Source organism: Nicotiana sylvestris, chromosome 5 (assembly GCF_000393655.2).
Source record: "Nicotiana sylvestris chromosome 5, ASM39365v2, whole genome shotgun sequence".
Classification (NCBI taxonomy): domain Eukaryota; kingdom Viridiplantae; phylum Streptophyta; class Magnoliopsida; order Solanales; family Solanaceae; genus Nicotiana; species Nicotiana sylvestris.
The window spans coordinates 174,604,441-174,622,174 of NC_091061.1; the positions used below are offsets into that span (position 1 = coordinate 174,604,441).

General features: G+C 36.0%; 2 protein-coding genes and 1 long non-coding RNA gene across 3 annotated transcripts; all 3 read left to right on the plus strand.

Moving 5' to 3' along the window:
• The first annotated feature begins 3,442 nt into the window (after window positions 1-3,442).
• On the plus strand, window positions 3,443-5,285 carry LOC138891145 (uncharacterized). Its single transcript, XR_011407468.1, has 3 exons — window positions 3,443-3,624; window positions 4,129-4,258; window positions 4,948-5,285. It is a non-coding gene; the product is annotated as an uncharacterized lncRNA (long non-coding RNA).
• A 1,059-nt stretch (window positions 5,286-6,344) lies between these two features.
• On the plus strand, window positions 6,345-7,310 carry LOC138869678 (uncharacterized). Its single transcript, XM_070147319.1, has 2 exons — window positions 6,345-6,783; window positions 6,865-7,310. The coding sequence occupies exons 1-2, from the start codon at window positions 6,345-6,347 to the stop codon at window positions 7,308-7,310; spliced, it is 885 nt and encodes a 294-aa protein (XP_070003420.1).
• Window positions 7,311-8,148: 838 nt separating this feature from the next.
• LOC104221396 (uncharacterized mitochondrial protein AtMg00860-like) lies at window positions 8,149-8,688 on the plus strand. Its single transcript, XM_009772460.2, has one exon. The coding sequence runs from the start codon at window positions 8,149-8,151 to the stop codon at window positions 8,686-8,688; it is 540 nt and encodes a 179-aa protein (XP_009770762.2).
• Window positions 8,689-17,734: the final 9,046 nt, after the last annotated feature.

Genomic DNA, 17,734 nt, shown 5'->3' on the forward strand with positions numbered 1-17,734 from the left:
ACGCCGTTGGTTTCGGATCTCTTGTTAACTAGCCGTTGCCATCCTAAGCCCAATCTACGTATGGATAGTTTCAGGATTTGGCCCATGAAGTAGAGAGCCCAAATCAGAAACCTAGTGAATTTCATAAAGCACTATCTTTTTAGTGGTAATTAATATAATAGACTCCTAATATAACTCAACAAACTTAATCAGTTGTTGTATTCGAGTGTATTCGTCTGTATTCATGGCATGAAACGTGGGATTACAGCTGGATAGATTATTGTATTCGACTATATTCATTGCGTGAAACAGGGGATTACACTGTTTTTAAATGGAAAGTGAATCAATTAACATAATAGGCTCCTAATATAACTCAACAAACTTAATTATAACACACAAAATTTGTATTTTTAGTTATAAAAAAATTTCTCAACCGAAAAACACCCCAAAAATATAGCAATCTTCAGAGAAATTATATAATACATCTAAATAAATAAATTATATTAATTAGAAAAATATATGAATACATTCATGGAATACAACGAGACAGTGAATACAATAAAATACATGGAATACAACGAGATACATTGAAATACAATGAAAAAAAGACAATAAATACAATGAAATACATGGAAATACAACGAGATACATTGAAATATATTAACAGGAAATTCAAGTTGCTCAGCCCCAAACTCCGTCGTCTTTGTTCAAGAACAAACCCTAATTTCCGCGAATCCGCCGTCGAGCAATGGTGGCAGAATAAGGACTCTGTTAAAGAGATGTAAAAAGCCATCCGTTGAATTTTGCTCTTCTTACATACAACATACATCATATACTATCAAGCTTCATGATTTCCAAAGAATTATAACTTTCTAAATGACATGGCTTCACTTCAGTTTATTCGTCAATGTGAAGATCAAGGCATTCATCTGTCATTCCAATTCATTGATAATTGGGATTTGCACTTGAAGCTGGTCCTTGATTGGCAGCATAATCTAGACCAAGAGTAATCTGGCAAGAGGCCAGACTGGTCCGATTGTAAACTTCAAAATAGTTAAATGAGGAGGCATTATGAAAAGTGAATCAATTACAATGGCGAAGAAGAACCAAAGCAACGTCCGATGGGATTGGAGAAATCGGGATCGGAGAGAACGTAGGTGATGTGGGTGCGAGGAATTTTGAGATTGAGTATCATGTTTTCAGGGAATGGGGGAAGAAAATGGCATGTATCAAAGTAGAGAGAGAAAGAAAATAGTGTAACTGAATAGTGTATTTAGTGGTTTAGGGATAGGAGGTAACCAAAATTAAATATTTTGTTATAAACATTAAAAGATATCTATAGAATATATATTTTTAAATGGTATTTATTTGAAATAAATAAGGTGTTAACCTTTGCTATAGGAGGTAAAAATTCCAAATTTTTTTGAAGAATTTTCATAAACCACTATTGTTTAGTGGTTAATAACTTTTTTATAGCTACCATATAGATACTTACTTCCTATAGCTACTATTCAGTTGTTACAGTAGTGTATTCGTTGTATTCGCGTCGTTGTATTCATGAATACAACAACAAAAAATGCCTAAAAATCAGGGTAGTCCAATTGTACGCGCATGTATTCATATTTATCCGCGCCATGTATTCATGAATACAACGACAAAAAAATGCCTAACATCAGGGCAGTCCAGCTGTACGCGCATGTATTCACATATATTTGCGCTGCTATATTCACGAATACAACAGTAAAAAGCGCCTAAAACCAGGGTAGTCCAGTTGTACGCACATGTATTCACATGTATTCGCACCATGTATTCATGAATACAGTAAGGACAATCACCTTAAAAATAGGTATGTCCAGCTGTCTAAGAGAGAGGAAAAACATAAATAGCGTATTTTATGCCTCAATGGTAGTATATACCATAAATACTTATTTTGCTATAAAATATAAAAGGCAGCTATAGAAAATAATATTTTAAAATAATTTTAGTTTATAATAAATAGGGTGTATGCTTTGCTATAGGAGGTAAAATTTTCATATTTTTTTTTTGGAATCTTATAAAAATGCCTCAACTTACCAACCTTCATTAATCATAGACTTACCAAAACTAGTCAAACACATATAAAAATTGATAATTCAAATAAATAAGGTTTTTTCTCTCCAAGAATCACACGCAAAAATCTCCTTCCATATTTTAAGTGTGATTAGCAACATTAGATACAAGACGAAAATAAAATTTCATGAATAAAGTGATGAAATACAAATATATATATATATATATATATACAAGATTCCAAAAATCTAAGCAAAAAATGAATTTTTTTTTTTCAATGGGTATGGTTGAAATTGATTGAAAACATATAGATAAGTAAATATACAAAATTTGAGGATGAGTGGAGGTGATTTGGACTGATTTGATATCAAAATTTGTAGTTAAAATCAAGTTCAAAAAAAATCTTTGGGACACATGTATCACGTATGTGTGTGTGTGGGATATACATTTGATACAAATATACAAATATATGTTTGATACATATGTGAAATACAAATGATATACAGTGCGATACACATATTATTTTTTTGATGTTATTCAACCACTTCGAATTTTCAATCCAAACCACCTCAAACTCCACCAAATCATCCGAAAACTGAGATTCGAGCTCCTTAAGATATACCCAAATTCTAATAACATCCACTCAAAAGAAACCAAAAATTTTGCCATTTTTTTTGCTACAAATAGGTAATTGGTTAATATTGGTAATATTTGGCTAATATTAGTAATATTTTATGAATTGAATTTTTTTTGTAATGAGCTAATTATAAACGGACATAGCTGATAGTTTCCTTTTTTTTTAAAAATGACACAGTACAACCATTTTCAAAATAATAGCCGAATATAAATACAAAAAATATATAAATTTTATATAATTTTGCATCTAGCTACGGATATAAATAGTTTCAGCCGTTGGCTAGAAGTGATCTTTGCCATTTTTTTCTGGACCTAGTAAAATTCAAGAAGGGTAATTTGCACAAATATGACACTTTGGTGCTACTATTTTTTTTTTTTATCTCACTTGCCTCGTGGGTAGAACTTTGAGTTTAACAAGTTTTGCCCGTTGCTTGTCCTATGGATGATATGTAACATCCCAAATTTTTTATAATATTTGCAATCTTGATTGAGCATTTTTTATAACGAGGAAATATTTTACTTTGCACTTCCTAAATGTGAAATGGTCAGTATATGAAAACTTCTTACTTTAGGTTGTATTAATATTGGCAAGGAAGTTCCATGGTGTTGCTATATGTAACACTTAATATTATTTTGACGAGTTGTTATTAAATATAGTATATAATTAAGTTTTGGGTTTCCAACCTTTTGTATTTATCTAAGAATATTTAGTAGTTGAGGAATCATTTTATTTCATATCTATCCATAAGCTCCCTATTCTTCTACTCTTCAGAAACAAAGAAAAATAACTATCTACCTCTCTCTCTTTCTATCTCTATCTTTCTATCTCTATCTCTCTATCTCTATCTCTCTCTCTCCTCTGTAAGAACAAGAAGCTGAAGTTTCATAAAAAAAACCATGGATTTCTACTAAATCAATGCACAAAATTCGTTTTTGGTGAAGATCAAGTTGCTCCTCTTGGTAAGTTTCTAAACTCGTTTTTATATTAGACACCTACTAGTATTTTATACATATCTTTTTGTACAGAGTTTCGATTTAAGTGATCCAGGACTTTCTGGAAAGATATTTCATAAATCTATAATTTTTATGAAGGAACCAAAATCTAGTTTTGTTGGTATATACCTGAAAAAGGGTCAAAAAGTACAGGACAGGTGCTGCCCAGATTTTCAGTTCTTGAAATACTCCATGTACTGCTGTTAGTAATTTTAGCATAACTTTTTTTTCAAAATTGATATGGTGGTTATTCAAGATGTTCTGAAACGGTAAGACATAGATCTACAACTTTTCTGAAGACTATAAAGTCTAGTTTGTCCGTATAGATCTTCAAAACTGAGTCACAACTCGGAACAGTGATACTGTCCAGAATTTCTGTTTCAAACGTTTTTGGGTAATTTTCACCAATATCATGTTTAGTTGACTTGTTAAATCACTGAACTTATTTAGATATTTGATTATGTATTTAAGGTATATAAACCCTTGAAAAAACATCAAAGGGGAAGTGTTTGAGGAAGTGGACAAATTTGATTTGTTTACGGCGTAGACGATTCGAACGTCCCCAAGTTGTGATTGAACTGTTTTGTGGTAAAATACCAAGGTTTGTGTATAAACTTGTACTCTTTTGCTTGCTGGAAATATGTTGAAATAACCTGATATTTTATTTTTCTTGTCTTCGAATTATATTATTATATTCGGATTATATCAAGTCTTGTAAGAAATTTGCTAAATCGCCCATTCGTACGGATTGTTTGATCATTTTGCATTCTTGTTGGGACTTTGTCCTTCTTGTGGCAGTGACTTGGTCACTCACTTGGCATGCCTCTTGATTCGGATCTTTTGCCATCTTGACTTTGGATTTGTAGTTCGTCTTGAATTATGGAACTTGTCCGTGTTAAGTACGAACTAGGAAGCCATTTTTAATATGGTTCTTGATTCTCTTGTCTATTGGGTTTTGACCCTACTTGATTTGGTGCTTCGGTCCATCTTGATATCTGATTATGCTTAGTGTGATAGCATGACGTACATATTGGGCGAAAAATGGATATTTGGTATACTTCCTTAAATTGATAGTATACACTTTCTAGACTCTTGAACATTGTGATTGATATTTGGAAACACTTCAAAGTTTGATATTGGTATGTTTGATATATTTGTTCACTTGTTTTAAATTATGTTAAATTGAGCTAACTATGACTGAAAAGGGGAATTGGAGAATTTAATGACTCCAAGCCTAAAGTTTATACACCACTAAGCTTTATGCTTAGCGATAGTTGTTTTCTATCGTAGGAAATGTTCGGGATGAAATCTGAAGATGGCCAGGGTGAAGTAGTCTCTTTGGGAGAATTTATGGAGATCACATTTGCATATGCACCTTGGTTTGCATAGTTTTGGGACGTGTACATGATATACATGATATATATATGTCACACTTATGTCATTTGGAGGCTTGTTGGATTTTAAAGACCAAAATCTTGTAGCTTGAATTTGTAACCTATTTTATTGTATTAGGGTGTTTTAATAACTCAAGACTTGTAATATGCTGAATTTACACTTTCTCTTGTAAATATGTAGAAAAGGAGAAAACTAGTTTCCTTTGTTTTTTATATATACCCGATAGTTTGAAATTTATGTACAATATAAACTTGCGGTGATTTTGAATGATTGTATAAATCAGTTAGGAAGTTGCTTTAATCTGTTAATGTTTTGACATTGTATTTCATTTAAATTAAAATTATAGTGTATTTTAAAATATATATATATATTGCATTTTCAACCTTTTCGCATGGGCCTACTTCCGCTACTAAAATTATTCTAAATATTTTTTATTAATATCTCTTTTAATATTTTGTAAGTAGGAAATTAGATTTGTTTTCCTAAGTAGTACCCTCCCAAAGGGGTTGCTACAAGTTTTGGTATCAGAGCTACGGTTTGTGATTCTAGGATTTGTTTTGTTGTGATAGTATGTAGTATTTGTTGTTATTTTCTTTTTTGAAAATGACTTGGAATTTATAAATTTTTGCATACTTGTTTAATTTAATTTATTGGATTTTGTGTGCACGTGCATCATGTACATGTCCCTAATGCAGTGTGATCTTATCTTTTATAGGAATTTTAATATGGCCTCTTCTTCGAATAGAGCTGTTGAATCCGTTGATGAAAGTCAGGCTCAGCATAATGTCATGCCTCACCTTCAGGGAGAAAATGAGGAACCCTTGCCTGACCTAAATCATCCTCGTGTTAGTGGAAATGAAGTGGGCAGTAATCCAAGATCAATGAGTTATAATACTCCATTTATGACTCCTCCATTCCAGCAAATGGCTGAGTTCTTTCGTCACTTGGCTGGGACAAGGTTAGAACCTAGTGAAATGAATTTTGAGAAGATGAGAAAAATGGGCGGAGTTGAATTTGAAGGCACTACAGATCCCACGGTAGCTGAACAATGGCTCGAGCACATGGAGAGGGTCTTTGAACAACTAGAGTGTACTAATGCTTCCAAATTTAAGTATGCTATCTCTCTTTTACAAAAAGGCGCCTATAATTGGTGGGTAAGTGTGCCAAATGCAAAAGCAAAACCTCCGGTACTGACTTGAGATGACTTTGTGAAATTATTTCGTGCAAAATATGTTCCCCCTATCTATTGTGATGCTAAAAAGAAAGAGTTTTTGAATTTAAGACAAGGAAATATGTCTATTGCAGAATATCAACAAAACTTTCTCAGGCTTTCTCGCTATGCTAAAGGTATTATTGATGGTGAAAGAGACAAGTGCAGAAGATTTGAAGAAGGTTTGAATGGTTACATTCGAAAATCAGTGGCAATCTTACAACTTGATGATTTTTCCAAGCTGATTTCAGCTGCTCTTACTTGGGAAAGAATTGACAAGGAAGAAGCTAGTAGGAGAGAAAACAGGTTTAGGAAGGGTAATTCAGATTATGGCGGTCCATCCAAAAAGGGAAAGTTTGATTATTCCAAGACTGAGAGTACACATAAATCATTACATCATAAGAAGAATAAGTCGAATTTTTCTACTGCCAGTACTCCAAGTTATGGCCAAGGCAAAACTCATACCCCTACTTGTGCACAGTGCGGGAAGAATCATTATGGTGCCTGTAGACGAGCTTCCGGTGCTTGCTTTAATTGTGGAAGTATGGATCATAAAGTGAAGGATTGTCCTAATCCTAATCCTTTTTCGTATTAACATACAGAGGGATCAGTTCAAAAGCCTATCACTACTCATTCTCAAGCTAATAACAGTGCTAGACCTCGAAATATGCAAGCAGCGGGTTCGAGTGGAGCTAATCAGGCTGGTGGGTCAAGAGCTACTACACGAGTTTATGCTATGAGACAGAAGAATGACCAGGATGGCCCAGACGTGGTTGCTGGTAAATTTCACTTATTTGGCATATCTGTTGTTACACTATTTGATCCTGGATCTTTGCACTCTTATGTTTGCTCATCACTTGCATTTCCTGATACTGTTAAATCTGGGAGACTTGACTTTGATGTGCTGGTCACGAGTCCATTAGGTCATCAGGCCGTTGTTAACAGGATTTACCGAGATTGTCCATTCATGATTCAAAATCTGGTATTCCCTGTCGACTTGCTTGAAATGCCCTTCCGAGACTATGATGTTATTGTTGGCATGGATTAGCTCCATAGGCACCATGCATTGGTTGATTGTAGGTTGAAGCAAGTGATATTTAAAACTCCTGCATATTCACACATGGTAGTTCAAGGAGAAAGATCATTGACATCTAATATTATTTCTGCGGTCTTGGCAAGGAAGATGATTTGTCAAGGTTGTGATGCCTATCTTGCTCGTATAGTCGATACACGATTGGGGAGTCCAAGTATTAAGGACATACCAACTGTGTGCGACTTTCCTGATGTATTTCCTGATGATCTTCCTGGGTTGCCTCCAGAAAGGGAGATTGAATTTCCTATAGATCTTGTCCCTGGAACTACTCCTATTTCAATCGCTCCCTTATAGAATGGCTCCAGCTGAATTAAAAGAGTTGAAGGCTCAATTGCAAGAACTTCTTGAGAAAGGTTTCATCCGTCCCAGTATTTCACCTTGGGGAGCTCCTGTTTTATTTGTGAAAAAGAAAGATGGCACTCTTAGGCTTTGTATTGATGACCGACAGCTGAACAAGGTAACAATCAAGAACAAATACCCACTGCCTAGAATCGATGACTTGCTTGACCAACTGAAGGGTGCCAGCTTATTCTCAAAAATTGACTTGAGGTCTGGATATTATCAGTTGCATGTGAGGGAGCAAGATGTTCCTAAAACTACTTTTAGGACCAGGTATGGCCATTATGAATTTTTGGTAATGCCATTTGGTTTGACAAATGCTCCTGCTGCATTTATGGATCTAATGAACCGTGTATTCAAGCCTTATCTCGATCAATTTGTGGTGGTGTTTATTGATGACATTTTAGTCTATTCCAAGAATAGAGAAGATCATGATAAGCATATCTGAATTGTCATGCAAATTCTGAAAGAGAGACAACTCTACGCGAAGCTTTCCAAATGTGAATTCTGGCTGAATGAAGTGGCTTTTTTAGGGCACATTGTATCATCTGAAGGTGTGAAGGTTGATCCTAGTAAGATTCAAGCTATTGTTGATTGGAAACTCCCTAAAACTCCAACTGAGATAAGAAGTTTCTTGGGATTAGCAGGATACTACAGAAGGTTTGTGAAGGGCTTCTCTATTATAGCTTCTCCCTTGACCAAACTTTTGGGGAAAGACGCCAAATTTGTATGGGATGACAAGTGTCAAGAGAGCTTTGAAAAGCTCAAATCCTTATTGACACAAGCTCCAATACTTTCTTTGCCAGCTGAAGGAAAAGATTATGTGGTATACAGTGATGCATCTCATCGTGGCTTAGGTTGTGTTTTGATGCAAGAAGGGAAAGTAATTGCTTATGCCTCTCGAAAGTTGAAATCACATGAGTTGAATTATCCCACTCACGATCTTGAACTTGCTGTCACACCTCCTTTTTCCGCCCCCGTGAGGGGCGTATGAGTTTTTTCCAATTAAAGGACAATCGAAACGGAATTTATTTATTTATTTCATAGTCTCCACTTGGGAGATTTAGGGTGTCCCAAGTCACCAGTTTTAATCCCGAATCGAGGAAAAGAATGACTCTGTATTACAGTCTGCAAACCAGAAATCCGGATAAGAAATTATGTTAACCCGGGAGAAGGTATTAGGCATTCCCGAGTTCTGTGGTTCTAGCACGGTCGCTCAACTATTATATTTGGCTTATTTAACTGATTTTTTAAACAATTAAGAACTTATATGCAATTTAGCTTTTAACCCGCTTTTATCATTATTCCTCTTATTATTTTATACAAGAATTGCAACGTCGTGAAAACGCATCTCGAACCACATCACAACTAGTGTACACGTGATTTGTTGATGCATTTTGACTCTGCCGAGATTGGGATTTGGGTTAATAAATGCACACCCAGGTTTAAGAAAATACCCTTATTAAATATGCGCCAAAATACTACACGTTATTATACTATTAGGTAAGACTGTGAAATTTACTAAATGGCCCATCCCGGAATCTAAGTAAAAATAATAATAAATAAGATTGGAGGACCCTGCAAATTTTGTATTGTTTATATTTATTTATTTTTAGCGAAATCCTCCCTTATTTTATGAATATCTTAAAATGACTACATTTCTTTTTATTAAACTTGTCTATAAATACAAAAAATAATTTTTTACATACTTAAAATAACGTATTAAATACTAGTTTAAGACAAATATTTAACGAAATGAAATATCACTAAAAATGTAATTATAAAAAAACAATATGGAATTGTAAAATAATATTTTAAAAGAAACTAATTATCCCATCTAGATTAAATTCACATTGTTAGATGACTTGAGCTATTGAAATTAATTAATTACAATTACGGAGAATTAGAAACAATCTTGATTACTAATGCGTATTTCTAAAATTTAATTAATTTAACCTTAACTAACCTTGTTTTAATTCAAACCATGTTATAATACTTGATTCGCAAAATCAAAAAAAATTCCTGTTTCACCTAAATTTAGCTACATGATTTCGATTAACTTAAGGTTTGCGATACTAAAACCCTTATAAATAAGGAACTTAATCAATTTTGCCAAACTGATTTAATAAAGTTATTTTTTACGTTATTTTCTTCTCGCTCTAATTATTAGACAGTTTAATTAGTAATGAACAGGCTTAAATATATACTACCTAATAATCAGGTTAAGACATTGTTTAATATACGCTACAACATGTCTAGTTATGCCAAATGACAGTGATTTACAGAATAATAATACATGAAATAATCTAAATACAATTAAAAAAAACTAAATTAGAAATTTAACATTCCATTCTTCATTTCAGCTTACAAAATGCCAAAAATACAGTTGTGTACCTGATATTGCCAATATAAGAAGAAGAAAGTCAGCCACGTAGTACGTAACACAGCAACAACAATAATAACCAGCAATCCAGTCAACAGAAATCCCAGTGACAGATTTGAAAATCAAAATAAAATCCAGAAATACCGACAACAAACAACGGACAGAAACCCAGGGAATTTTCATTTGAAAGGCTAATTAATGTTTAACCCTTAATTTCGAAACCCGTATATCAGAATATTTATTAGGTGTGTACTACTCTCTCTTCTAATTTCCAGCTCCTTTTTTATTTGTATTTTTTCTTTTCTTTTTTTTCTTGAAAGTTTTAATATTTTTCGGAATTTTTCTTTCTTTCTTAAATATTCAACTCTTTTTTTTTTCTCTCTCTCTCTATCTGTCCTCTTTTCTGTATTCTCCAAAAATCTGATCAAGTTCTTTTATTTATATCACATCCCAAAACCCTTTAATCAATTATAAATCAACCACTTTCTCCTACCAAACCCATTATCTTCCCACTCATCCCCTTTTTAAATCCACTACCTAATGTTTTGTCCCCCACTACATTAAATAAATATATCAAACCCCAACCCATTACCTCTTGTCCCCCATGCCTAACATAAATAATTATATCACCCACATCCCATTACATTTTGTCCCCCATGCTTAACATAAAGAATTACAAAATGTACAATTCCCAAACTACCCCTCCGACCTTATTGCAATTACCATTTGACCCCTGAACGTACTGCAATTTACCAAACTACCCCATCAGCTATAACCAATTCACCTAATCAAACTCAACCAAAATATAGCCAATATGACCAATTTCTACACAAATTCAAACAACAAATCACATGAACACGATTTCTGAACCAATTCAACAACAAATCACATGAACACAAATTGAACAACATCAAATTAATGTGCATAAATTAACCATATTGGGAACCAATCCTGGTTAACTTAGACCAAAAATTGATGAGCAAGGAAACAACAATATTAACAACACAATACATGATTCAAACTAAATCAACAAATCAAAAACCAAAATATAAACTCACATTAAATTACTGGATGAACTTCAAACAAAGAATAAACATGCATTAGATCCATATTAAATAACAAACATGACGGATTCAAATGATTTAAACTAAATCTAACAATATTAAAATTAAACTAACAATTTCTTCTACAAAAATACAAAATAAAAGCACATGAAATAAACAGAAAAACTAATTAATCAAAGTTCCATTTGAATCTGAAAATTAAATCAACAAAACATATGAACAAACTAGAAAATTATTTCAACGATGAACAAACAAAACAAGAATTGAATCATTTATCGATTTTGGATCCGAAAAATATCAAACAAAAATATGGACAAAATAAAACTTAAAAAATCCACTAACCGGATCGAAACGACGAACAATGACTGACCCGCGGGAACAGGAAGAATGGAAATTTACTTTTATGTTGAAGTCTTTCCCGTTGGAAGGCTGTTTATGAGCGGAAGGACGACGAACTCGTATAGACTGTTTTGACGACCTCAACCAAAGCTCGAACAAACGAGATGGGTTGAGTCTCATTTTCGGACCGGACTGAAGCGACGAACCCATTTCTGTATGGGGTCTATTTGGACGCGACGAAGCAAAAACAGTAGGGTCAGCCATGGATGACGCAACAGGTCGTTTGGTTTCTTTGATGGAGAAGATGAAAGCAGAAGGCAGAAGCAGCTGGTCGTTTGGAGAAGGTTGACGTAGAGGCAGCTGCTGCGACGAGGAAGCAGCAGCGACGAGGGTCGTTTGGACGCGACGAACGCGGGCTGCTGGCAGAAGGCAGAAGCAGCTGAAATGAGCTGGAACGCAGTGACGGGCAACAGCCATGGACGACGTCGGACGAAGAACGCAGCAGCAGCAGCGTCGGAGAAGAAGAAGCAACGATCAACGTGAACTTGAAGAAGAAGAAACCCTCGTGATCTTGAAGAAGAAGAAGAAACACAGGCAGCGGGTGTGTGTGTGTGTTGCGTTGTCGTGGTTGTGTGTGTGTGTGTGTGTGTATGTGAAGGAGAAGAGGCGGGGGAAGGGCAGCCATTGATAGGTTTGTTTGGAGTTTTTTTTGGAGAAGAAGATAGAGGGGGGCGTCTTCTTTAGTTTTTTTTTTTTTAGGGTTTTTTGTTTTGTTTTGTATTTTAAAATGCAAGATAGGGGGTGTTGGGTCTTTGGGGTTATGAACCGGGTCGACCCGGTTTGAAATGGACCAGGTCGTGGGGAAGGTTGGACAATTTTTTGGGCTTGTGGTTTAAAATTGAAGAAGAGGCCCAATTCCGATTTTCTTTATATTTTCGCTCTCTTTTCTTCTTTTATTTTTCTAAAACTAAATTATAAAACACTTAAATTATTATTAAGAACTAAATTAAGTTATAAAAGCGCAAATTAACTCCCAATAACAATTAATGCACAATTAAGTAATAATTAAGCATAAAATTGTATATTTGGACATTAAATGCTAAAAATGCAAAAGATGCCTATTTTTGTAATTTTTAATTTTTGTAAAACAAACTTAATTACTAACAATTGTAGAATTAAATCCTACATGAAAAATGCGACATATTTTTGTATTTTTTATTAATTTAATAAATAAACATGCACAGACAAACACAAATAATTATCCAAAAATGTCACAAAAATTCTCAAAATTGCACACCAAGGAAAATCATTTTATTTTGAATTTTTTTGGGAGTAATTCTCATATAGGGCAAAAATCACGTGCTTACAGCTGCCCTCTTTGCCCGAAGACACGAAGGGTTTTCGTGCAAAGATAAAGTGAGCGATTTTTGCCCATCCGAGTACTCCGTGTGAAGCATTTTTTTTATGAAAAAGATTTGACCGAACCTTTGCTTCAGAGGTTTCCTACATATCCTGTGCTAAAGAGGAATCAGGTCAATGTAGTTCGGGAAGTTTTGGTAGCTGGGACTACCGTGGGATTGCAAGGTTACTGCTGTTGCATGCTATTACCACTGCTTACCGATCTCCTTGTTACACCGTGCTTAAAAGAAAACAAGAAGCTAGGCTAGACTGCAACTTGTTCTTGTTGCCTTGCTTTCTTGTCGGCTTGTGTTTCCTCCGGTGCTTTTCTTCCGTGAATTTGGGGATGACACTGGCCCTTTGCTTTTCTGAATACCAGTTTTCATCATTTTGTTCGGTCCGCTGGGGACATGACTTTCTTTATTAAGCTTTTCGGCGGTTCCTCTGGGGATACAACTCTTTTCATCAGATTTGTTATGCTGGGCAATGATTTAATGTTCACATGCCACTTCTTTCAAGATGCGTCTTTTCTTCCTTTTGACACATGCACTTGAGTTTGTGCTGGGACCTCTTGTTGTAACCTTCTGCTTCCCGGTGCTGGGGATTTTTATTGTTTCCTGCTGGGGATTCCTGTTGTAACCTTCTGCTTTACTGCCTTATGACTTGATCTTGAAATGTATTCCTCTGTTGTATGGGCGGGCTCCCAACTTCAACACTTGAAAAGTAAAGATTGAAATGTATTCCTCTGTTCTTATGGGCGGGCTCCCAACTTCATTACTTGAAAAGTAATACTGAAATGTATTCTTCTGTTATATGGGCGGACTCCCAACTTCAATACTTGAAAAGTAATACTGAAATGTATTCCTCTGTTCTATGGGCGGGCTCCCAACTTCAACGCTTGAAATGTAAAGACTGAAACGTATTCCTCTGTTATATGGGCGGGCTCCCAACTTAAACACTCGAAATGAAAAAACTGAATGTATTCCTCTGTTCTTATGGGCGGGCTCCCAACTTCAATACTTGAAAAGTAATACTGAAATGTATTCCTCTGTTCTATGGGCGGGCTCCCAACTTCAACACTTGAAATGAAAAGACTGAAATGTATTCCTCTGTTTTATGGGCGGGCTCCCAACTTTAACACTTGAAATGTAATACTGAAATGTATTCCTCTGTTTTATGGGCGGGCTCCCAACTTCAACACTTGAAATGAAAAGACTGAAATGTATTCCTCCGTTCTATGGGCGGGCTCCCAACTTCAACGCTTGAAATAAAAAGATTGAAATGTATTCCTCTGTTCTTATGGGCGGGCTCCCAACTTCAATACTTGAAAAGTAATACTGAAATGTATTCCTCTGTTCTATGGGCGGGCTCCCAACTTCAACACTTGAAATGAAAAGACTGAAATGTATTCCTCTGTTTTATGGGCGGGCTCCCAACTTCAACACTTGAAATGTAATACTGAAATGTATTCCTCTATTCTATGGGCGGGCTCCCAACTTCAACACTTGAAATGAAAAGACTGAAATGTATTCCTCCGTTCTATGGGCGGGCTCCCAACTTCAACGCTTGAAATGAAAAGACTGAAATGTATTCCTCTGTTCTATGGGCAGGCTCCCAACTTCAACGCTTGAAATGTAAAGACTGAAACGTATTCCTCTGTTATATGGGCGGGCTCCCAACTTCAACACTTGAAATGAAAAGACTGAAATGTATTCCTCTGTTCTATAGGCGGGCTCCCAACTTCAACACTCCTTAAAGTATAACATTCTGTTGGCGTTATTCTTTCCTGCCTCCTTAGTCATTTTTCCTCTTACTTGAATCATCTCCTTTCAGAACTGCTTTCCTCAAAATTAGTGTTTCATTCCTCCGAAAATTGCTGGGGATATCACTTTATCCAGACCTGCGTTGCCTTCCTTCTTCCCCCAAGTGGGTACCTGATTTTTGAGAAAATTTTAGCAATGAGAAAATTTTCTGCCCCGGTTTGATAATCTTCTTTATGGCCTGTCTTTCCGCCATCCGTAACATTTCTTTTCCCTGCTTCAAATCAAAGAAAGATTTTGTTAGTTTAAAAAACATGGTGAGTGGTCGTGCCACTACTGCTGGGGATGATTTTTTTCTTTCTCTCTTCCCTGCTCGGTGTTCCATTACACTATCAAAACTTGCTGGGGATGATACTATTTATTGTGGATGATATTACTGCTGGGGATCACACTCCTGCTGGTGATCACATTCCCGCTGGGGGTGGTTTTCCCCTCTTCTTTCCTCGCTCCGCGTTGTCCGACCCTTTTGGAACTTGGTCAATGATCGGCCAAGGATGCTCTTGCATCTCGATGATCTGCTGTGGATTTTCATGGAACTTCATCCTCAGTTTTCTCAATTGTTGCTTTTTTTTATCATTATACCCCCTTGACATTTAGACCAACTCATCATTTGGTCTTGCAACAAACGTCTTTTCCGTTTTATTGCCTTATCTTTGGCATGTCCTGCTCACCTTTTGCTTCGCACCATTTTGGCAATTAGTAGTAAGCTCTGGAAAAAAAAATCCTTCTAAAAACAAACTACTGGAGAAAAACACTTTAAACCAAGAAATGAAAAGTGATGACTTCAAAAAGATAAAAGAAAAAAAATCTTTCTGAACAAATGTTGGGGAAAGAAAAAAGAAAAGAACTTATCTGAATGGTATAATCAATCCCAATGATCATGTCATGCATTTCCGGATTAACCAACCCAGTCTATTTATATCAATCAATTTTTCTGACGGCCTTACTTTGCTGGGGATGCGCTGAAGCCTAACTCTCGCCGGATGCGGATCATTTTTGCCAATCTTATCTTGCTATCCCCCTTTATATCCTTGTCGCCTCATAGTGCCCTTCGAGGGGTTTTCACTGATGAGGCTCTCTCATTTCTCTCAACTCCCGTCGCCTTATGGTGCATGTGAAGGTTTTCACCGATAAGACTCTTCTCATTATATTTTTCTAAGCTGGAGATTGGAGTGTTACTGATATGACTCTTTGCTGGGGATTCTTTAGGTTACCAATTCGTTGCCGACTTTTCTCTGCTTTTATTTGCCTAACTTGGCACTCCTCGGATTCTGATCGGGAGGTCTTTTTGGACATCAACATGGGTTTTTGTTTATGGCTAAAAGAAAAGGGGGCATCAAAAGAGTTCAAAATAATTCTGATGGGTAAAAACCATTACAACTCTTGGAATCAAACTTTTTTCCCAACATTACAAACATAACTTCTGCCCCAGTTTCTCGCTTGGGGATTTTATTTCTTTATTACACTATGACCGAGCCGTGAGGCGCCTACGTATCCTCTTTGAGGAATCAGGTCGAACGTAGTTCACATGATTCCTTTATTCTTGTTATTATTTTCCTTCTTTTTTTTTCATTTTCATTAACGATTCCAATAGAGGGGTATGAAGGAATAAGTAAGGCTAAAAGGGGTAAAGCAAAGGTTAAAAGTGTTCGGATAGAAGAAAGAATTGCCTCCGTCATTTCATTCTCCGATAAATTCCAAGTATAAACAAACAAACAACAATTATAATTAATAGCCATGTCGATGCATCTTCCCTCGACATCTATCTAACATAAAGCGCAACTGGATAACATCTCGGTCACAATAGACGGCCCTTGCCAATTCGGGACAAATTTTCCATTTTGCTTTGGCCTGATGTGGGAGGATCCGTTTCAACACTTGCTGTCCCTCTTCAAATTTTCTGATATCGTCTGCATCCCCCAAAATAATGGCTTATGTGTCATTTAAGTTGGGCTTGGATTTCTCTTCCAACTAGCTTAACTCTCTGTTTGTCTCTTCGAAGGCTTCATCATCACCGTATTCCGATTCGTCATCATGATTGACCTTTTGTACAATTAGTTCGGAATCAGATTGATTTTTTAGACTAAGTTGAAGATCCGTTGTTCATGTCATGTCATTGGAATCAGTATAAAGAGCATTGTTTAGAAAGAGAAAAAGAAGAAAACAAACTTAAAACAAAATAAGAAGAGAAAAACTTTTACTTTATAAAAATACGGGATAACAGAGTTTCACACTTTATAAAACAAAACTGGATTACAACTTTGCAATAATCCAAAACAAGAAAGAAAAATCAGAGCCCACTACCAAGACTCCCTTCAGATAGGAAGAGGAGTAGCCGTCCAATTGTTGATTTTTGCTTTCAGCCCTACAAACTGTACATCTGCCTTGCTGGACCCTTTCCCCATCACCATGACCGACTTGTTATCTACACACGGCACCCCTGCTTTTCCTTGGTCGATTTTCTTTCGAACTATTTTCACCGGCACAGATCATCATTACCGTTTGTGAGGGATTTTTAAGCTCCTTGTGCCCTAGTTCGATCATGTGGGTCTCATGGTGCGCTAGTAGCGGACTCTAATTAATGTTTGGCGCCTCTAGAACCTGAACCTCGATCCTATTTGTGTCAATAAGCTCTTGCACGACATTCTTCAACTTCCAACATCTCTCAGTATCGTGTCCGGGAGCCCCCGAACAATATTCACAACTTGCTGAAGGGTCAAGATTTCCAAGAAGGGGATTTGGCAATTTGGGCTCAATAGGATTCAATAGGCCTAACTGCCTCAATTTGTGGAACATGGTAGTATAGGATTCTCCCAGCGGAGTATATTTCTGCTTCTTCTCATTCTTAAAAGCTTGATTCCCACGGAAACCTGACCCTGGAGGATTTCTATAGGCCCTCGGAAGTGGATATATGTTTGGTGGAGGTGGGTATGTATTTTGGGGAGCCGGCGCACGCCATTGTGCGTGTGCTGGAGCGTGGGTATAGGTTTGTGCATGATGAACGGAAATATGGGGATCTAGCAGTGGGTAGTAATG

Bases quoted from the DNA above. Each gene is read 5' to 3' on its own strand.
- LOC138869678 (XM_070147319.1), top strand. From the start codon at position 6,345: ATGTCTATTGCAGAATATCAACAAAACTTTCTCAGGCTTTCTCGCTAT. The intron at 6,784-6,864 runs GTGCTTGCTTTA...ATTAACATACAG, and splicing joins TGCCTGTAGACGAGCTTCCG to AGGGATCAGTTCAAAAGCCT.
- LOC104221396 (XM_009772460.2), top strand. From the start codon at position 8,149: ATGCAAATTCTGAAAGAGAGACAACTCTACGCGAAGCTTTCCAAATGT.